Source organism: Lathamus discolor, chromosome 10, assembly GCF_037157495.1.
Source record: "Lathamus discolor isolate bLatDis1 chromosome 10, bLatDis1.hap1, whole genome shotgun sequence".
Lineage (NCBI taxonomy): Eukaryota > Metazoa > Chordata > Aves > Psittaciformes > Psittacidae > Lathamus > Lathamus discolor.
Window position 1 is genome coordinate 19,287,032 of NC_088893.1, and position 22,666 is coordinate 19,309,697.

Below are 22,666 nucleotides of genomic sequence, written 5' to 3' on the forward strand. Positions count from 1 at the left end.
ACATTAACTCCACAGATGAGGTTAAAAATCATTAAAATGCCACTTCCAATATTTCTTCTGTCATTTTCCTCAAGGGCTAACAACAAACTGGAAGTTTGAGAGCAGGAAAGGGGGAGGGATCTGACTCCTGCCACATTTCTCTGTAAGCAAGGATGGTTTTGACCAGTGAACCCTCATTTATCAGTGGTCAGGACATGCAGCCTGAAGAGTGTATGTGACACGAGCATCATCTCAGGCACGACATCTCATGAGCACTTTTACTCTAGGAACAGACCCATGTCTGGAGGAACCACGCTGCTTTTCTATGTGTGGAGTCTACACCAATAGACTTGCCTGTGCTCAGGTGTAACTCCATGTGCCGGCATCTCGGCTGTGCCTGGATGCAGGCTGGGACCAGACAGGCAGAGCATAGCCCGAGCGTGGTAACAGTGTGAAGAGGGGAGGAAGAGGTGGGTAAGGCACTGGCAGAAGTGCTCCCAAGGGGTTTACCAGCACGGTGACCACAGCACAACACAATGACCACAACGCAACACAAAGATCCCTAAATCAGCTGTGCTGGGGAAGCACCGTGCAGCCCTAGAGCAGCTCCACATCAGATGAAGCATCACAGTGCAGTGATTCCCAAACTTCCTCCTCTTCTAGAATGATCCAGCCCTTATCACCTTTAGATATCCCCAGCATCACTTGAGGTCCCTTCCACTGAGGGCAAAACAAGCACAAGCCCTGTTATTCTCACCCAACTTAAGAAACTGATCTTATCAGATAAAGCAATGGGTGGGCAGATGCCGTAGCTATGCTCCAAGCTAACAAACCACAACTGCTAACCAAACTCTAAAGGAAACAAAAATCATCAAGACAATACCAGCACTGGGGCTACATTACCTCAAGCTAAAAACTTCATCATGTAAGAACAAAAAACTTTAATACTCAGCGATAGAAAGCAACTCCGACCTGCAAGAGCAAAGTATCAACAAGGAACTGAGCCTCAATCATGGCCCCATTTAGCCAGAGACTTCATTTAATCAACTATTTCAAGTATTTCATCTGTCAAATATATCCCCATTAAGAAAGTCTCCACATATCAAATGTAAAATTACAAATGCTGTTAAATGTCATTAGATAGCAATCAGTTCTATGCCAAAACCAGAGATATTCTTTTAGCTATTCTCTTGTACAGACAGTGGTTTTGATGCCAAGTTTTTCAAGGAAAACAGGGCATCCAAATGCTTGCTTTATGCATTGACATTTTGTGACGGCGATTTTAACTGAACCATTGCTCGGGATATTCTCAGTCCTTCACCTGGTCCAAAAGGCTTCCCAAGAACAGGAGTCAATACGGATTTCCATACTCTAAATTAGAAAACCACTTTCACTCAACGTTGAAAACATCACCAGCGCAGTGCTTTAAAGAAGTCCCTCAGTGTTAGGTGACATTCAAGCCGACAACTCAGACTTCCAACTCTTCAGGATAAAACCCAAAATTGACCCTTCCACTCCTCTCTAAGGAATGATGAGCTCAAACCTAAGTGAAAGGTTGAGCTGGCTACAAATGAGAATACACCCAGGCTGGTACACTTCAGTACAGCATATTGAACAGAAACAGCCCAGATGGAAGACAGGAAAGAAAGAACAGATCCACACGTGCCACCACCTCCCCGCGTGCAGGAACCAGCTTGCTGGCTGCTTTGTACACGAAGCCACTCCGTTTGTCATTTCAAAAGCCTGAAACAATCATACTCAAAACAAGGATCTGACAAAGAACTGCAACCCAGACCCAAAAGGTTTTCAGAGCCCCCAAAAGCCTGATGTGCCTTTCTTGGGTGCAGAGCACCGCTCTCCATCATCAACCACACGGGCGACGTGAGCCAGTCACGAGCAGTGGGCACAACCCTCACTCATCGCTCTCAATCTCGTTTGCATAAGAGGCTGCTTATAAAGAATTAATGACTTTGGAACTGCCACCCAACCCCTCAGGCTCCATCAAAACACAGACTAACTCTGAACGTGCCGCAGAAAACATATTCTCAGGCCTTTTCCAAGGAACTGAGTTCATTTCTACCATGCTACGCACTGAAAGGAGGAGGAACCGGGTAACTCATTGTGTGGAGAGCACATTACTGAAGTCTTTTGACTTCTTGTGCATGGGAATTTGCAGGATACCCAGCTCTGTTTTATAGGTTCTTCTACCACAAGCTGCTATGGAGCAACAAAAGGCACAACAGAACATCCCTCCTGCAGCACTGCCAGCGCCAGGTCAGGTCAAGGTCTCAGCAGCTCTCCGGCTTGATCCCCCTTAAGAGAGCAAAGAACATTCCCTGCAAAGCACAGACTGTGCCTAGGATCAGTTTCTGAACAGTTCCAGGCTTCCTGGTGAAGCTGCTCAGCTCATGATGTGTTTGGGCTGCAAGCAGGGAGTAAGTGCGAAAATATCCACAAGTTGTTCTGGACTCATCACACAGACACGTGCCTGCAGAGCAAGCAGGGGGTAACACAGACCTGGGACATTGGCATCACGGAGCTGATCATCACCCCAGATTCCACCAGCACCTGGGGACAGAGCAGCTCTCCAATTGAGTGCTAGAGACAGAGAAAGGCTTAAAAAAGGTCACTGCAGCAAGAGAAGAGCAGAAAATGATGATGCAAGCACTGGGAGGAAAAACAAGAGAGAAAATTCCTGCAAAGCCCTTGGCAAAACACGTATGAGCCCATGTGGCAAAAATCAGCTGCTGCTTCAGCTGTGTAAAAGGTGAAAGATACGTAAGTCAGTCCTGTCAGCAACCCCACAGTGTAGCTCTTAACAGCAACTCAGTACCTTGTTCCAGGACCGAAGGTGGCAGTCTGGCAGAGCAGGAAGATGTCCCTCCGTCCATCCATCCATCTTGCAGGAGAATGATGCTGCATCCCAACACAGTGCCCTTGCCCACAGGCAGGGAAAAGAGCTGTACAGCACTGCCAGCAGCCAGACTTGAGTAAATACAGGTGCTCACTTAAAATAAACCCTCCCTGGTTTCAGTCTGATGTAGTTTCACTTGCGCATCACTCTTAAATGCTGCTAAACAACTGCATGTCACCTCCGAATTGAGGTGATTCCTGTAATTCACGGTTCATATATAACCTCCTTGTCAAGTGCCTAAAATCTCAGGGAAACTCCTGAATGTCAGTTCTGAACAACTGCAACCACTCTCCTCACAGATAAATTGGGGTTTACAGGTTACATCTGCTATGTCTAATAAATAATTTTATCTGAAAACCGCAGATTTTAACCAAAGGGCAGCATTTTCAGCAAGTATTTTCTCAATCTGTGCACAGACTGCCCAAGCCATCACTCTTGGCAGACGCTCATTAATCGATTTAGGGAAGCACCAGTGGTCTATAGAAATTCCTGGGAAGGCTTTTAATGCCCAGCACACTTTGAGGATTGGGGTTTTGTTAAGGACCATCATAACCAGCGCCAGACTTTCAAGGAGTCCTTGACAGTCACACTGCTGACAAAATGAGCAGACAAAATCAATACATAAAGTATGAGCGAACCTGCATTTGGCTGCTTCCCCCGTGCTTCCGAGAGCCAAGGGAAGCGCACGAGGGCATTGTCTGGGCAGATGCTGAGCACAGGTTCCCAAGCTGGACACCACCAGGACCCTGCTGGAAGCTGTCCCCAGTCTCACTGGTGAAGCAGCACTCAGCCAGGGAAGCAGACACCTCTGACATCGCTTGTCACGAGCTGCTCAACTGCTCCATCAGCCCCAGCCTCTTCTCTGCTCCTAAAGCCCAGCCTGGCAGAAAGCCAGGGGCTCCAGACGTGCACTTGCACAGAATCCCAGACTGGTTTGGGTTGGAAGGGACCTTAAAGCTCATCCAGCTCCAGCCCCTGCCATGGGCAGGGACCCCTTCCACTGGAGCAGCTTGCTCCAAGCCCCATCCAACCCGGCCTTGAGCACTGCCAGGGATGGGGCAGCCACGAACCTGAAGTCATCTGCTGAGGAAGTGAACGTGCTGCAGATGCAGCTTCTTTTTGATCACAGAAGCAAGAAAAACACTTAAAATGGCAGGAGCTGAGCAGAGCTACAACAAGCAATGGCGCACGTGAGCTCTGCAGAGGTCCTGCCAACAGAGGCTCTGCACACACTGCTGCTCTCAAGCACACTGACCTGTGCGTGGGGACCTGACCTAGGCCACCCAATAGTTAAGACGAGGATTAGAACAGGGAAAACCCTCATGTTGTAAAAGCAGCACCAGGGAGAAGGAACTTCCACTATCTCTTTGCATCGCACGACACTGCCAGAAAGCTACCAGTGACATTCATTTCTGTACCCACAAGTACACAGCAGGACTCGTGGATTTCAGCAAGACCCAAAGTTTCTCCTGATCCGTTAGTGAGTAAAGCTACAATTCTCTCAAGCATTTTTTGAAGGTGTCAGAAAGAGGAAGCGTGGACACAAACACATTGAAAAGCAACGAGCTGTGAAAAGCAGCATCCTCCAGCTGAAGAACAAGTGATTTTGGCCACAGCCTTGTGAAGATTAATCCCAACAAAGAGATGCCAGCGATGCTGCGTCCAAGTTCACCAAGGGGCAGCTGGAGGCATCCTGTGAGTTGGTTTTAGTTGGTTTAGATCAATAAAAGGTACCATTTCAGCAAGTCTACCTGGTGGTTAAAAATAGATTATAAAAGATCCATAGTGTTTTATAGCATTTAAAAGGGAAAGGATTAGTGATGGTAAAGCACCTAATGGGTTTGATCCAGGGCATTGAAATGTGACTTAACTTCCTACAATTGTGAGCTACCCTTCACTAACTCCAGCCTCTGACAGGATTACATTAAGTAATGATCAAAGAACAAGAAACTTGCCACTCAGGCAGTCCTCAGCGACAGCTTCTCTGAAGATAAATGCTGCTACAAGGCTCCAGGAAAATTCTGACATGATGTGAGCATGAAGATAGTGTCCGTAAAACGTAATATTATAATAAATCTTTTAAACCTCATCATCCTCCTCCAAGGGTTTAAAAGAAGTAAATTTGCATCTCTGAGAGAGGGGATTACTATAGAAGTTTGGTACCAATTTCTTTATTCTGTTCTACAATGAACTAACATTGGAAATGCTGTCACAACTGCGTAGAAATACACACTGCATCATGCACACGTTGTTTTTAAGACACAAATATTCTTCATTTAAAGAAAAAAATCAGAGCCAATTGTCCAAGATATAGGTAGGTAATAAATTAGAAATACTTGATTCAAATAAGGTGAGATTTGAGTAAAAATTCATACCAAACCCCATTTGGTTTCAATCCCTGCAAGACATCCAAGTGCAAAACTTAGCGTCTCAGGGTTTTTTTAATTGTGAAGATAAACACTTGAACCATTTACTTCCCCATTACTTGATCCAAGATCAAAGCAGCAGTTTATCTGTTACAGAGCACCAGAACTACCATTAAAGGTTCTTCTCCTGGGTTGTTAGTCTGGCTGTCAGTGCGTAAGCACTTCTGTATGGCCATCAACATGTGGGACAGCTGAACAAAGATAATCACACCTTTAGAATCATAGAATAGTTCGGGTTGGAAAGGACCTCAAGATCATCCAGTTCCAACCCCCCTGCCATGGGCAGGGACACCTCACACTAAACCATCCCACCCAAGGCTTCATCCAACCTGGCCTTGAACACCGCCAGGGATGGAGCACTCACAACCTCCCTGGGCAATCGATTCCAGTGCCTCACTGGCCGTAAAAAGGAAAACCCCAGCATCAGTGGAACCTTGACACAGCTACTGCCCACCCTGTGGATTGAAGCCAGAGCTCGGCCCGGTCACGTTAACAGGAGTGAGTCTAACGTACTTCCTTGCGTATCTACTGCAAGAACAGATTCACGTCACTATGCGCTTTGAAGATATAAACAGAAATATAAACCTGTTTGGTTTGAGTTAGAACACCATCAGCATATGTTCACTGAACCTCACTGGGAAAAACAACTTTAAATACTTATCCTGCAGGAAAGCAGTGCTCTTGTGAAACACCACTGCTCTAGGAACCACAAAAGCCTAGTAAAGGAGTCTGAATGGTAACTCCTTCACCAAAGAAACCAACCAGATGATCCATTTTTAACATCAGTTCATTCAAGGGGAAAATAAAAAGAAGAAAATAAATGAAGATATCCACGACAATGTGAATGTCTCCTATCGTAAAGATACACAGTTTAAATACATACTAGATACACAGTTTAAGCACATACCAGGCCTCTTAAGTAAGAGACATGAGTGAAAGGAAGAGCTTCAAAGATGGTAACAATCATTTAAAGCATTGCTTAAAGTATCTGCACACAAATCTTTGCTCCATGGCTGAACACAAGGATGCGCTGCAGCAGTAACAAGCAGGGAGCTCCCTGTGAGAAGCAGAAGCATTACAGCAGAGAGGAAATGTGCTGGCCAGTTTGTAAACAGTTTTCCCCACTCTGGCAGGAACACTATAGCGAGTTCCTGTCAAACGAAAGTTTCATTCAAGAACCCTCATCCTCATCCTGCCCATTCCCACAATGGCTGACACGAAGGGTTGCACTACTAAGCCTGTTTCTCAAGATCATTGGCATCCAACGGCCACATACAACCAGGCTCATACAAGTAAGGGTTAAACCAAGGCACGGAACAAGCATACATCAGGAAAATTCATTATTTTACCAAATTATAATGGAATATGGGAAAAACAGAGGCACCCAATTTTTATTTATTTGTCAAAGAGGCAGCCGGTTATCGGGTTCTGATTTCTTAGTCACCTGTTGAGTTACAAATTACTTTTTGCTCCACCAAGTACTGTGAGTATGACACTTTCCTCTTAGAAGCTTACAATCTACACAGCAAGGGTTGGGATTTCAATCCAGACTGCTGAAAACCCAACAGCTTGCAGATTTGCCATCAGAGAGGAGGTTGTTTACTCCTTGCCACTTAGCACTCCCTCATTCAGGAAAACACCCAGCAGTGTTAACGGGCCTCTTTTTGCATATTCCTAATTAACTGACATAAAAGCAGATTTAGGAATGTGCTGTTGATTTATGATGTTTTACCATTTGCCATCAAATGCTGACATCAAAATATATATACATCTGTAAATCTGAGAAAGCCACTAGGTTTGCAACACAAAACGATGTGCAGAGACACGTGTGTGCTCTATGGTGTTGGTAACAAAGGAATAAATCAAGATACAGAAAAATCCTAATGAGGACATCATTTGTTGACTGATCACAACCCTGTGAGGATACCACACTGACTCCTTGCATCAATAACCGGCAACATCTCAAATCATTCAAGCATGTAACTTGGTCTTTCTTAGACCAGAAGATGCTAAGTCCCTTCTCACATGCTCCTACAGGCACAGGTACCATCGGCATCACTGGTCCTGGGATTCTCCCCCTCTTAGCACTGAAATCTAAGAATTACTTTCTGTGTGCTTATTCATTGTCACAAACACCAAAGAGACAGATTTTGTCATGCATAGACCAGAATTTAATTCCTAATAAAGCCTCATGCACGACTGCCCCAAGTATGAGGATCCGACACCTCATTTCAGCAATAACTAATTCAACGCCTTACTAACGATAAAATTCAACCCATGTGACAGTTCTTGAATTGAGGTGGCAGAAGGTTAGACTTCAAGCAGCATATTCTCTTCCTGTCACAGCAACAAGTGCTCCTCTGTGAGTAGAGATTGCTTTGTGTTGTAAGCAGACGTGCTAATGCTGGGGAGAGTCTGGTCTAGAATCACCGCCTGCAGTCCAACAGCTACCAACGTGCAGTAAAACAGCAGTTTGTCCTGAAGCAGAGGAAACCTTTTAAGTTTACATCTATTCCATCAGGCATTTTGAAGTGTATCAACTAAGAAGCTCTGCACCTTTTGGGGAGACGAAAAGGAAGATGGGACAAGAAAGCAGAGAAATTGAATTTGTTTCTTTTCTATGCATGAAAACTGCCCAGGGTTTGTGTACTTCCAGCGTTACGGCTGGGGTTTAACCTTTGATTTTCAAAGCAAATCACAGTATCCAGAACAACTATTTTCAACAAAATAATCTGTCAGGATCACATGTATATATCCTGCTACCAAGCAGGAAGTTTATATGCGAAACATAATGTGAGCAACCTTCAGAAAAGCCTTGCAGCCCTGAAACCACAGCTGTACGCGCCTTCACACAGCGCTGATTGCAGAGTCTGTGATGTTGAAGACTAGCAAGTGAGTTGCCGTTACTCGTTTGATGCATGAATTACCACTGTACTATTTTTAAGCAAGTAAACATGAGCAAATAGGACAGTGTTAAAACCGAATTCAACTGCATTTGTGAGTCAATTCCAAACCACAGTTTGAATTTATTAAGGAAAAAAAGAAAACCAATTCTTACATCTTACCAAAGGAACTCCAGGTAAAATGAACAAAAAACTAACACAACCCAAAACCGACCATTTCTCTGCCCAGCCAACACGTTATTTATGGTGCTAAACTGAAAACCCCAGCACCAAAAAACCTCTTTTCTAACTGGTGGCTGAATCTTCACTTCCACCTTAGGCGTTTGAATACCTTAGGCGTTTTGAGCACCCTATGGCTCCCCAACAAGAGAAAACTGTGCCCAAAACCACCACACATGGACTATTTCATCTCACCAGCTTCCCCCCATAAAACAAGCTGCCAAGCACGCAGACACATGATGCCAAGGAGGCTGGCCAAGGCGGAGCAGACTCACCGACTGGTAACTGCTGGCATCCACGTTGTCGGTGATGGTCTGACGCTCGCCCCTCTGGTTGATCTTCCTAAACCTCCGGCGGGACTGCCGGAGCGGGACTTCTCTTTGCAAGATGTTCTCCTCATTGTCTTTGGAGTTCTCCACCTGAAAGACATGTTCAGGCTCCTGGTTAAACATCCAGTTCTTCCATATCACCGAGAGCCGATGGAGCCGTAGGAAGCTCATGGGGAAGGAACAAACATAAGCTCAGAGCAGTTAAAGTGTTCTCGAGCAAACGGCTCGGGACGTTTCGGAGAACCAGTGCTGCGTGTCTCAGCGCTACGTTATTACAATGAGCCGGAGGCCACAGCTTCCTTCCAGGAAACAGGGTTTTTTTTAAAGCAAAAAAGCCCCACATATCCTCTACACAATGTCACTCACCAGCAGAAACCCTCCTGCACCCACACACGCCATGCAAGGCGCCTTCAGCACTGCTCAGTTCAAGCGTATCTTCAGTGCAGAAGTTACCGTTTCCTTGCGTATCTGCAGCCTGGTAAAGGCACTGAATGATACTGTATTTTTATCGGTGTAACTTTTAAGCGTGTAACTTATTGCTGGTACCAGGCACAGCCAAATAGCTTTAAGTATTCCACCTTGTTATATATAGCCACTTCACCTATGGCATACAGACTTGTAATCACTTCCAGGAGATTGCAGTAAATAACGGGGACTTGATTCACATCTTGATGTTGGATGTTATTTGTGACTAACCATCAAAAATTAGGTAAATTTATCTCGTCAGTAAAAGCCAACATAAAACCATTTCATCTCACCGGTTCCAATCCCTTTTTTTTTTTTTTTTTTTCTATTAAAAGCAGTCTCATCCTTTCCCATTTCCTTCTGATGTTTTGGAAAAATATCTCCTAGCAGGAAGCAGCACAGACACACAAATAGGCTGCAGCCAGGCAAGGAGCTCTCTACAATGCATTTACAGTAAAGGAGTTTCTAATGTGCTCACTGATTTACGGTTTTTAATTCCACACACGTACAAATTTCACTTGGAATCCTAAAGATAAGGCTTTAGTGCTGGAACAGGAGAAGCAGCTCTATGTGGCCTTATGCGGCCCTTATTCACATACTTGGGTAAATGATCTCAATTTTTTAATGCAAAAGGTGTAAAGGAATGGAAACCAGAAAGACCTAACAGAAAGGAACAAGAAAGTAACCGAAACATCTAAACCATCACAAAAGCAAGATCACATCTACTTTCCACCAGCACTTGTTCCAAACAGCTAAGTCTGGCTGAGGTCAGAGGAAGGTGTGAGCAGCTGGGCTCGCCTGGTGGGTTATTTTTAATTCCTTAGAGGAAAGCATACATTGCCAATATAGGTTACAGCTACAAGGGTTAAAAAGGAAGAGTGAATCTCACACCACCCTGCTGTCAGGAAAAGCAAGCAGAAAAGCAAAGTTCCCCCAGCAAGGGACAACCACACTTTTCTCTAGAGTTTTACTACCTGTTTGCAAAGGCAAGGGACAACGAGCAGACAGCTAGTAGCAGAGCTGCTGAAAGTACAGGATGTAAAGAAACACCAGGCATGCAGGCCGACACAAAAACAAAGCAATCCTTTTAGAAACAAGCCATTTGATACCATCCAAAAAGTGGGAAGACACTGGATACAGAAGCCCTTCCTCCCCTAGCATAAAATACGGATTTTAGTTAGCAATAAAGTTGTTTTCAAATTCTACAGAATCACACAATCCCAGCCTGGTTTGGGTTGAAGGGACCTTAAAGCTCCTCCAGCTCCAACCCCTGTCCCGGGCAGGGACCCCTTCCACTGGAGCAGCTTGCTCCAAGCCCCTGTGTCCAACCTGGCCTTGAGCACTGCCAGGGATGAGGCAGCCACAGCTTCTCTGGGCACCCTGTGCCAGCGCCTCAGCACCCTCACAGGGAAGAGCTTCTGCCTAAGAGCTCATCTCAGTCTCCCCTCTGTATGCAATAAGAAGTCCCAATTAGCATCCTAACTGTTTGGTTTCTAATCAAGGGTGCTTTATTAACACTGGTAGCAGCAGAATGCTTCCATACAGCCAGCTCCACGCACAGTACTTGTTGCCAGGTAAGAATCCCGGAGGATCCCAGGCCTGCCCTCTATTTCACTCTGCAGTCCCTGCCAGCAATGGAATATTTTCCACCTCCAAATATCTTGTTGCTCGTCTGAAATCTTACTTTTAGATCTGAAGAAGAAAATGGAAGCACCAAGGAACAACAGAGAGGACACTTCAGTACACCGAGATACGCTGCAATTCTGGGCCATCTTCTTAAGTGATAAATGGACCTATTATTAATTCAATAGATTGCTCAGCCTCCAAAAATATGAGCTACAATGCCCATTCACACACTATCTGTTATCCTCATTAACTTAAGTTGACCACATTTTATGGCCTTTAAAATGGGTCAGTTCCCAGAGGATCCCTGCTACAAAACTGATTTACATTCAAAAACAAAAAGGAGGGGAGGGAAAAGAAGCAGAGAACTGTGGTTCTTTAACTACATTAAAGTAGCTAATTCTTTTGCTTGAAGATAAATATTCATTATGAAGTAACCTCATTAGTATGTTGCAAATTAAAAAGAGAAAATAAAAGGATTAGGATCAATTAGTAAGAATTACTCAGGGAAATGAAACTCGGGTACACCTTGTGTTGGTGCAGATCATTAGCAAGGTGCCTGCCACCACACTGATGCTTTTTTTCTCACTCCATTTGAAGTCCTACCTAGAAAACTGACAATTAATAGTACCTTTAGCTACAATTACCTGTAAAACATGAACATCGAAACAATGGAGAAACACCTTTCACCTTTAATTCCCTCATTTTCCTACAGAAAATGTAAGTTCCACAAAAGAATTTAAGGTACCTTCAAGTGCCTACATCCGCACTGGCATTTAACTGCAGTTACAGACAATTCCAGACGTTTAAAATGGAGAGGACAGTGAGTTTGTCTCCAGGAACAGCCAGCAGCACCCGACACTGCTGCCATGGCCAACACTGGCTTCTTCAGTGTGTTCCTCTGAAAACACTCATCAGTTTCTTAATGAAATATCTTCATACGGCAGCTTCTCTCAGGCACAAACACTGCATAGAAGCTGCTCTTTTATTTGCACCTTCCTGTATTATGACAATGGTGCTAAGACCGAAGAAGGAAGAAGGTATTTCCTAAGAATTCTGTATTATCACATACTTTTGCCCATTCAATACGCAACTTGCAAACACACAAGTGAGTCACCGGCCAGCACAGTGGGGAAAGCCACAGGCTTCCCATGCGCGCTTCCGACTGCGGCCACCACGTGCAGTGGGAGCATCACCTCCTGCTTGGGTTTTGGAGGAATCACAGACTGGTTTGGGTTGGGAGACCTTAAACATCATCCAGTTCCAACCCCCTGCCATGGTGGGGGAGGCAAAAACAGGAGGCAGCAGTGGCAAACCAGAGTCTCCAGGGCATTCAGTGATGCGGCTGCACACATCATCACACAGGCAGTCCTGTGGCATCCCTCAAGGCATAAATCCCTCCCCTAAAACTCCAGCTTTGAGAAGAGACTGGATTATTGGGAATACACGAATGAACTATTTCACTCCAGAGGACTGAGGAAGGCTTCTTGCACTCTTACCTGCGCTTACTTCATGACCTGGCAGAGCTTAAAGCATCCGCTGCAGCAAACAGCACGTTACCGATGCTAAGCCATGAGCAGAATCAGGCTGATGCTGCATAGCGAGAACAGCACAAAGGATAGCAACATACCCAGCTATTCCCTGCCATCCACAGCTATTAGTGTGCTATCAGAAAGTTAGTTCTCACAGAAGCTAAATATTCACCTACTCAATGCATAGGAGACATCATCAAGTATTAGCTTTAGTGTTACTGTACCTACATATATGGAAGCTGAATCAATAGCAGTTTGAAGATCTAAGCCTGCTCAACAGACAAGTAGCTTTTCACAACAGTTTTTGTTCCAGCTTCATTAGCAACATCTCAGAAGATCAAGGTTGAAGGAGACCTTCCTGTGCTGCCCAGCAAACGGTGCAAGGCTGGTCTGTGCTATTATTCCAGCTGCTGACAGCACATGTACAACAACCTGGGGAGGGCTGAGTTACAAACTGTAAGCGCATATGAACTTGGCAGTATTAGGAAGCGTTATGAAGAAGCACAAGGAAACCTGGACACGGAAAAGGTTGATGCCAACTAAGCTGAAAACCTTATCCTTCAAGCTTGGCTAAGCACTCTTCTGTTCTCTCTTCTCTTACCTTAAAGCTTTCATGCTCTGTGGAACTGCAAGGACTAGGAATAAGAGGGCCTTTCCGTCCCTACTGGACCCAGCACAGTCAGTAAATAGCAATGCTAGGGGCTGTGGGTACAAATAAAACATTCCAGATAGTAGTCTATCGTTGCCTGACTCCAGAATGCTCAATTCAGCCATAACTGATAGGCTTTTGAAACTCAAGTAAGCATAATTTCAGAAAGAATGACCTAATCATCATCATCATTTACCCATCTCGATTAAATTTACATAGCTATTGCTGTTACGATGGCAGCCATAGGTATAATTGAAATCAAGGCAATTCTGCTGCAATTTCACAGAACACTTTACAATAAGCTTTCTGCTATAATCCAGACAGAATTTGCTGAAACCAGCAATAGATTTAAATACATTTGAAAAAAAAAACATATCTGTCTTACCACAATCATTTCTGAAGGCTCCAATATGATACATTCGCATCCTCGTTTTCCTCCAGACTGCTTGCCAAAACTAGAGTGGGGTGGAAAAGAAGCAAAGGAAAAAGAATGAGCTCAAAAGCCTGTTTTACCTTTTCAGTACTAAAAGCAATTGGCACTGATGCAAATTGCAATAGCCTTCAAAACAAAGAGAAACTGATGAAAAACTATTGTGTGAAATATTGTGACCAGACAGCACCGTTATCATGTTCTGTTTCATTTACTCAGCACCTCTCATCTTGCCTGCTATGTAAAGCCTGAATATAAAGAACGTGCTTTTGTACAGTCATTATTACTTGCACATACTCAAAAGCACTCGCAATGCGTTCCAGTGTCGACAAGAAAACATTAGTACATTTTAATTAAGCATTACGCAGCCTTGGTAAAACAAATATACATAAATTCTGAGAACTCCAACACACTTCTTTGCATGCAGCATTGTTAATAAGCATTCCCTCAACTCTCCATCCTCCCATACAGGAGGACAGAGAACCTCTTCTCCAAAACCAAGCTTTAACTTCTGACTGCTGCCTTTACGCTGCTGCTTGTGCCACCACAAGGAGCCTATCACCATGATGGGTTCTGTTTAAGGAACATGAAAACCACACAAATGCAACAAAATGTGATGGGCAGCATTAATACAGTGACCAAGGAAAGTGGTTAAATGCAATCTGATGTGCTTCAGCTGATCAGAACACACAAGACCAGAGGTAACTTTAGGGAAATCCAATCTGGACATTGTATTATTGAAATAGATCTATTGGTACCGGAACCACCAGTAAAAAAGACACTGCTGGGGGGTATTGGGAGTGTTACAGACAAATAACCTCTTGAATCACTTCATCTGCTACTACAGCAGCACCTGCAACTGAAAATGCCTGGCTTATCATAGGAAGCAAGTTTGTCTTCACTCCAGAGCTGTTAGGTGGAGTTAGGTGTGCTCAACCCACCCCATTCACTGTGCAAAAGTAATCCCATGCAGATGCCAAAGAAAGAAAACCTCCTTGATTAACAGCACTGCAGCTGGATTAGCAGTTCAGCAGTTGTAGCTGCCGTGTTACAAATTCAGACCGTCAACAGCAATCCTGTTTTAACACGTATTAGCAGGTGAAGTAACTGTATAATCAGTTAACTCAAAGCAGAGATTAATGTGTGAATTAGAAGGAGGTTGAGACAAGTGCGGAGCCAAATCCTCAAAAAGTGGGTCAGCTCCATCTGTTTTCACTAAGGTTTATGTTTGGAAAGTACATCGGAAACTTCAGCCACACAAACCATCTGAATCGCACACATGGTCCTCTCGACAGCAAATATCCACTAAAACACGACCACTTTGTAGGGATCATTGAGAGGACTCATGATTTAAAACTATGTGATAGGGGAGCATAAAACAGCTCCCGTAGGATATGTGTGTTTTCAGGGAAGGAACTTAAGGAACTGAACTGTGAAGCTGTGCAAGTGAAGAAGGCTCTGGGGAGACCTTAGAGCAGCTCCAGTGCCTAAAGGGGCTCCAGGAAAGCTGGAGAGGGGCTTGGGACAAGGGCCTGTATGGACAGGCCAAGGGGAATGGCTTTAACCTGCCCGAGGGGAGACTGAGCTGAGCTCTTAGGCAGAAGCTCTTCCCTGCGAGGGTGCTGAGGCGCTGGCACAGGGTGCCCAGAGAAGCTGTGGCTGCCCCATCCCTGGCAGTGCTCAAGGCCAGGATGTACTTTTCAGAGTGCTCTTCTTTGGTTTAGCTTTGGTGCATTTGAGAGAAAAATATGGACTATGTCATGAAGAAATTAAACCCCATGTTTCTAAAAGACATTGGGGATGTTCATTAAGAAGAATGTTAAAGATTGGTGTTTTCAAAGCGTGGGGGTGGTGACAACTCAGGAAAACCCATTTGATGCCTCCTCTTCTGAGGGAGCTCTGTTGTGGTAGAATCGATAAAACATCCCATGATGCGCACCAGGAAATAATTAAACTTGACCTATTGACTTGTAAATACGAGTAGTTTATTCCTTAGGCTTGGAAGGGTGGGTTTTGTCTTTGGAACCTAATCCTTTTCTGAGCATTTGGTTGTTGCAAAGTGCTTGATGGACCAGAAATGATAGTACCAAGAGCCTGACCTTTGCTACAAGCAGTTGGTGTGCTTTTCCTGGCATTCCTGTTTACCGCCATTACTTCATTAGCAAATGCTGCAACGTAAGCAGAGGGGAGCTTGACAGCAGCTGAACTGCAGGGATGCGTTTATGTAAAACAAAGCAAACAGAAAGCAAACGTCCCTCAACCTCCAGTAGTTTGATAAATTGCTCATATACAAGAAAAACACTGCGCTTGAATGACCTTCAGCACGAGATTGTAGCTTTTCCCTAACCACTGGGGATATAGCAATCAGTCATCTGCTTTGTGATAAAGCAATAATGATTATTTCTGTTATGAAAAGCTGCAAAACCTGAAACTTCCAGTTTTACCTAATTCCTTGAGAATTTTGTTTTGGGAAAAAAAATCTCCTGTCTTTAGTTTCCTATTGCATGGAAGAGAATTGGAACAATTTAACCTGGGTAGGGTTTCTTTGCAGTTGCAACTGATACGCTAGCACAGTTGCCTTCACTTTGGTTTTGGTGCAGAAATCATAACGTGGAATTTCATTTCACCTCAAAGTCAGAGCTGAATTGAAAAGTGACATTCCTGAACTAAATTAACTCTTGTACTAGTGGGATTAGTTTGGCCATTCTCTCTGGTGTATGGCAGATACACGAGACTGTCATGCCTGCATCACATGCTGGCTGGAAAAAACCATAAAGGAAGGCATGGAAACGTTAGCTCTGATTTGCTCACTGCAGATGTGCGAAAATGCCAGTTTCTGTGTGAAACTTAGAATCAGAGACTCATAGAATAGTTGGGGTTGGAAAGGACCTCAAGATCATCCAGTTCCAACCCCCCTGCCACGGGCAGGGACACCTCACACTAAACCATCCCACTCAAGGCTTCATCCTTGAACACTGCCAGGGATGGAGCACTCACAACCTCCCTGGGCAACCCATTCCAGTGCCTCACCACCCTTACTTGCGTTGCTTACTTGTGCTGCTCTGGCCTGCTGTAGCATGGGGTGAGAATTTCAGTTGCTGTTTGTGACTCCATGGCATAGATTTCCCAGTAGCCCATAAGCACAATCAAAACTTGAGAGTTTAAACTGCTGTGCTCCTGTTAATTGCAGTGCTTTATCCTAACTGGATTACACTGCTAACTGCACCACTGGAATAATCTGTAGCTTCACAGAACCATAGAATGGTTTGAGGTAGAAGGGACCTTAAAGCTCATCCGGTTCCAACCCCCTGCCATGGGCAGCAACACCTTCCACACTAGACCAGGTTGCTCCTCTTGATGTCATATATGATGAGATCCAAAAGAAAAGTGGGAAAACCTCACTAAGCTAAGTAAGAGTAGGAAAAATAATCCCATTAAGAATATAAACCAATAGTGAAAGCATGAGGAAACATGAAACTAATGTAAATTAAGGTCTATTTACAACACAGCAAAAACGATGTCAAAGGACATACTACCAAAGGTACAACCACGCAGATTTTCAACAACCCAACAATTAAAGCTTTGCTCAATCTGTGCATATAATCACGTATTTTAATAAGGTCTTATATTTAACATCATTATTCCCCCTGTTGGAAGCCCAGGAAAGTCATGTTTTGTAAAACAACATGACACTTTTCTTATTTATAAGTTTATTGTAAGCTCCTGTCACTTAATATTCATCTATTACATCTGCATCATTAATTTTCAGACACTCGCTCCCCGGCCTACAACACTGTCATAGGGAAAAAATGTCCTCCACATACCAAAGGCAGCTTTGTTTATCCTTGATTTATGGATGCTTCATTTGCAAGAAACCTGGTTTTCCTCCTGATTCACTGCTATTCCTAATTAAAAATGCTTAGGCAATTGCATCATGTGAGACAGGAATGTAAGTCAAACTGGCATGGCATCACATACCAACCACTAATGGGCGTTCAGGCCACAGGAGCAGATGACAGCTGCTGAAACGTCAAAGCCCAGGACTGCAAATAACACTGTTCTCAGCACCAGCCATTTCACCCACTTCATCTGTTCCTTTTCCGCTGCATCATTTGATAATATAGGGGAAAAAAAACCTATGACTGCAGACCCCAGCTCCTAAACCTTTGTATTTGAACATATAAGCACCTGAGTACACACCTGATTTTACTGACACAGGGGATGGATCAGAATTGATTAAACTAAGCAAGCTACTTAAGAAAGCCTCCACCATAATGTATCTTTAACACAATAAAGGAGTTCTTTAAATAGGATGTGCACAAACACAGCTTTCTAAAGAGAAACGTTTACAATTGCTTCACTTCCAGCTGTTAAGCAACCCCAGTATCTGGTGCTGAAAGGCATCTGGAATGTCAAGACCGACAAATGTGAGGAACAGCACTCAGATTTAACTGGGGAATTTCTCCACGATCAATATGTGAAGTTGTTCATTGCTGGTGATGGTTTCTCGTTCTGCAGTGCTGAAAATACAGTACATGCTTTCAAGGTAAACACACAGCCTGTCCTGAAGAGCTTTCAGCCTACAAACAGATGGAGGCTGTGACAGAATGCCTTCTTATTTGTTTGAACACTCATTAGCAGACATCTTCAAATCCGCAATATTCTACCACATCCTGAATCAGTATTTTCAGACATTTCACGCATCAAAGCCTTCAATGATGAGATGTCAGGCTCTTGAAGAGCTGTTCTGTGTTTTCCAGGAGCTACAGAATCACAAAGTTGGTATCAATGACACACGCAGCTATCTGCGATGGTGATGACATGTCAATAGAGCTATCCGCAGTGATACTCGGTCCTGTATTACGTCTGGGACTGGGCTGGGACACTGATACCCCCGTTTATCAGAGTAACAAACAAATGGGTTGCAGTCTGTTGCAGATACTTTGCTCTTACGAATATACTTGTCTCTCAGGCTGCTTTGAGGAGCAGGAAGACAAACTGTACCTTCTGCCACTGTGACCCTGCGCATCCCGCAGCCTGGCTGGATTTCTCCAATGCACAAAGCATCTCGCATGCAAGTGCACAGCTTGGCCTGAAGAGACAAGCTGTATGAGAAATGGATGTGCTGTTTGTTGGGTATTTGTCACAAGTCAGGGCTTACCTTTCATTTGAAAAGCATTTTTCCTCTCCTCAAAGCTACCTCTTGAACAAACAGTTGCTCCAGCAAACACCCGGGATATCTACTGCAATGTAGCTGCTGTAAAATCCAGTTACCGCTGAATGTACTACACAGGTATATTATGGATGGCTTGGAGCAGCCATCAGTATTATTAAACTCCAATCTAAATCCTCTAAAAATGTAATTTTACACTTAAATTCCTTGTCATTGGCTGGGAAATAATGAAGAGGGGAAGCCTATATAGCCATGTAACCAGCAGAGTCACAGCCGCATGCACTGCAGATGGAGAGTGCAGAATCCTGGTCTATGAGTGTAAGTGACACCAAAATCCTCATGGGAATAACTTGGCTTTCTGTGCATCTGCATGCAGGTCTTAATTTCTCAGATCGAGCATCATCTGACACACGGGGCTGGGGGGAACCTCACGGGTCCCTCACTGGGGATGCAATGACACAGCCCAGAACCATCAGGAGCCCCTGGAACAGCATCTCCCACTGCACTGCACCCCTCTGAGCAGCCCCACGGGCACCCTGATTTGCAGAACAGAGTAAGGAGATGGAGATAAAAGCTTACATGAGCACAGAGCAAAAGCTTCAGCAAGTGCAGGTGGCAGGGTTTACACAATGCTACAGGCTGCGCAAGGCCTGAGCACTTCAGAGTAACTTAAACGCAAAAACACTACTTAACTCCATCAGAACAGGGTTTAAAGGCAACCCGAAACCACAAGATCACAGAAGGCTCTGGGTTGGAAGGGACCTTAAAGCTCATTCAGTTCCAACCGCCCTGGCTGAATGCATGATACCAATTTCAATTAGTGCTCAGTCATCAAGCCCATTTTCACATTAGCTCTCCGGAACAACAACATTGAGCAGGTTTATCTCTTGAGCTTCCTGGAAGTTTTAATTGGGAATGATTTTGGAGGCTGCATGACATGCTACTCGGTTTATGGGCTGCACGCACAACATGTCTATACTAATTACTTTATACTCTGAACACGATGATGCTTTGAGGAAGCCTGTATCTTACCTACCCCCTTCTGTGAAGCTCTGCAGCTATTCCAGGCCGTGTTATTAGATAGTCCCAGTATTTTAGCTATATACAAACTGCACATTACCCTTTGCTTCCAATTTCACATTTCTTGGACTTTTTTAGTTTAGCCAATAAAGAAAACCTATTTCTGTGGTGCAATCAGCACCCTTCGCAGTCTATAAAACCTCTGTAGGGCAGCTGTTGTAAGAACAAAGGGAAGTCACTGGGGGAGCAGGACGATGGACAAGATTATCTGGTTATTTAGTTGTGACAGATTAAGTACACTCTTTCTTCACTCTTTTAGCTTTCTTAGAGGACTGTTCCATGTCAAAAGAGATCCTTTTAGTCTGCAACGCTTTCTCAGCCCTTACTCAATGGCTGCACCTCCGTACGAGGAGCAGCACTTGGAGAGGCCAGGACACACAGCCCCTCCTCACCAGTGCATTGCCTCTTCCCATCCATGCTCCCTTTTCCTCAGGGTATTTTCATCGCAGCGCCAGCACTGCCAGAAGAATTTCAATCGCAACAGCCCCATCTGAATTAATTAGCTTTACAAAATACATTTATTGGGAGCATTCCCAAGCTGTTCGTTTACTTCCTGGCTGTCAGGCACCGCTACAAGTTACAGCCACCACTTACAGAAATACCCAGGGAAAACAGCACCTCCGAGAGCCACGAATGCACTGAGCAGCCACGGCTTCTGATCCAGGGTATAAAGATCCATCCAGTCTTGATAAGCACAAGGGATGAAAACCTCAAGCTGTCTTTTTGAAAGCAGAAGAATTATCTACAGCATTAGTTGCAAGAGCTTCCATGTGTGAAGCCAGCGCACAGAGTGTCATCCTAAGACCTCTGACACACAAAGAGCAAGAAAGGGAAGTCACTGTTGTTCCAACAGGTATCACCATTCAGAACCTTACTGGCAAGTGCACGTTGGTCAAAAATGGTGTTTGCTGTATGCCAGCAGTGGGGTGGCACACATGTATTTAGACCTCTGCGGCTTATGGAACAAAAGCAATATTCCACGCTACAGCCGCCGGGACTCACGTTGGGATGGACATGAGAATGAAGAGCTAAAGAAGCACGAGGACGCAGCGTGAATACAGCAGGTACAGTCTAAAAAGAAAGCACTGTTTAACAAAGTTGAATCCGGAAAGGAAGGATCAGCGAGAGAGAAAAGCCAATACACCTCTTACTGGCAGGAGCTGGGAATGCAGGAGCTCCGAGCTGCTGGTTTGCTTTGTCAGTGAATGGCACAGACTCAGAGCAGCCTGCAGGAAACAGCAGTATAGGTTTTAGACGTAAAACTGATGGGGCTTTAGATGGTGTAGGTGAGGTATGAATATATTTGAAAGTGAAGTTACAGACATCAAAATGTCAAGTTTCCTAAAATGCAAGAAACTGAAGTTGTGCAAATTGCAATTCTTCAACCTGTGCTCTTATTACACTGTTATGCACGTTCTATCATACTGGTATTCACAACCATTAACACAAGCCAAGCTAAAATCATTTCAACCTGAGCTGCTCTTTGCAACACAGAGCTGGGGTTCCTCTTTCATTATGACAGTTTTCCTGATCCCTGCATTTGTGCCTCCTTTTACCCAAGAAGAGAAAGGGAAATGATTTACTGAGTCATTGAAGCACCTATAATTGTCATTGAAAAGATACCACAATACAACCATGAGTCCATTTTGACTAAAGTCAGTGTTTTTAGCCAATAAATGCACTACCTGAAGAGGGCAATGACTCCTATTTTCTTCTCTTCTGAGATTTTGGAAGGGCTCAGAAAAGAGAAGCGTTTGTTTTTACTGTGACTACATCCTGAATGTTTCAAGACTTTGCATTTTTCCCTTCAAGGTTCAATTCTCACAGCTGTAGGAGGCTGTCATCCACATAATTGGCTTCAGAAGTTCCTCCAGGCCCTTTATATATCTCCTATGGCTAATCTTGCTGTGAGTAATCTCCTCCAAATATCCTGTTCACACGAATTAACTTGATTAACAAGCAAGGTTAACACAAAAACTCCTTAACTCGCTGACATGATTCCCTTCCACAAAATCCGTCAATCCTCTTGGGTCGTGCCAGCCATTGCTTTCATGTTAAGAAGCAAACTCTTTTCCTACTATGCCAAATCTATTGACAAATCCATTCTCCAGGCAGTAACCCGTAATCAAGGTTATGCCATCTCTGTACCTGATATGCTGATCTGCTTCTTGCCTTAAAAACAAAAACCTTGCAGGGCTTTTCTCATCATGAGCATCAGTGTCAGGATATCGAATAGATTTATTGTCCCTGGCTGCAAGCTTTACTCCTGCAATTTTTAAGCCAATTTCTGAGTTATGGCTTGCATACAAATCCATTCAAGTCAAACAGAAAGCCCTTCTCAAGCACAGGGAGCCACAGCTCACACCCTTAATCATTCAAACACATATAGAAAGTTAACAGAGCAGTGCCTGCCCACATCCTTATGCTTCCACAGGGCTATGCCTCTTTCAAGCTTGAATCTGCACACTACTTCCAAAAGATGTGCTGAAGAAAATGGAGGTTTCCCTGATGCTCTGTTGACTCTGAAACTACCAACAGTGGATGCAAAGGAAGGTGAGCTTAACCTACATCCTAACCTTATTAAGTTTGCAGTTCTCTACTTACAGTCTCTTCCTATCTGTCAAGGTAATCATGGGGCAGAAGGACGAGTATTGCTGAGAAGGTACCAGGAAACAATCAGTAAAGCATCACTACCTTCCAGCCTAATTTATGGAAATGGAAAGTATCTCACCACCAGTCCATTGTACAACAGTGCCTCATAGAGTTACTAGGCACAAGTTGCTAGGCAGGTAGTTTCTAATGAAATCCTGAACTTTGACTACAAAACGAACCAGATTCAAACCAACAAACAAAAAGCCCTGACATGTGCAGAAGTTCTTTAAACACAAAGTGTTTGTCAGATGCTCCAGAGGACAAATATGAGATTGGCATTACAAAGTCACCA

General features: G+C 44.2%; 1 protein-coding gene across 7 annotated transcripts in view; it reads right to left on the minus strand.

Annotated features, from left to right (window-relative positions):
• RAPGEF6 (Rap guanine nucleotide exchange factor 6) overlaps positions 1 to 22,666 on the minus strand; it is a 117,822-nt gene that overhangs the window by 66,605 nt on the left and 28,551 nt on the right. For all 7 annotated transcript variants that reach the window (XM_065691026.1, XM_065691029.1, XM_065691024.1 and 4 more), the window contains exons 5-6: positions 13,425 to 13,494; positions 8,717 to 8,860 (exon numbers count right to left, since the gene is read on the minus strand). In XM_065691026.1, coding sequence (XP_065547098.1) covers positions 8,717 to 8,860; positions 13,425 to 13,494 — 214 coding nt within the window. The remainder of the gene's footprint in view (positions 1 to 8,716; positions 8,861 to 13,424; positions 13,495 to 22,666) is intronic.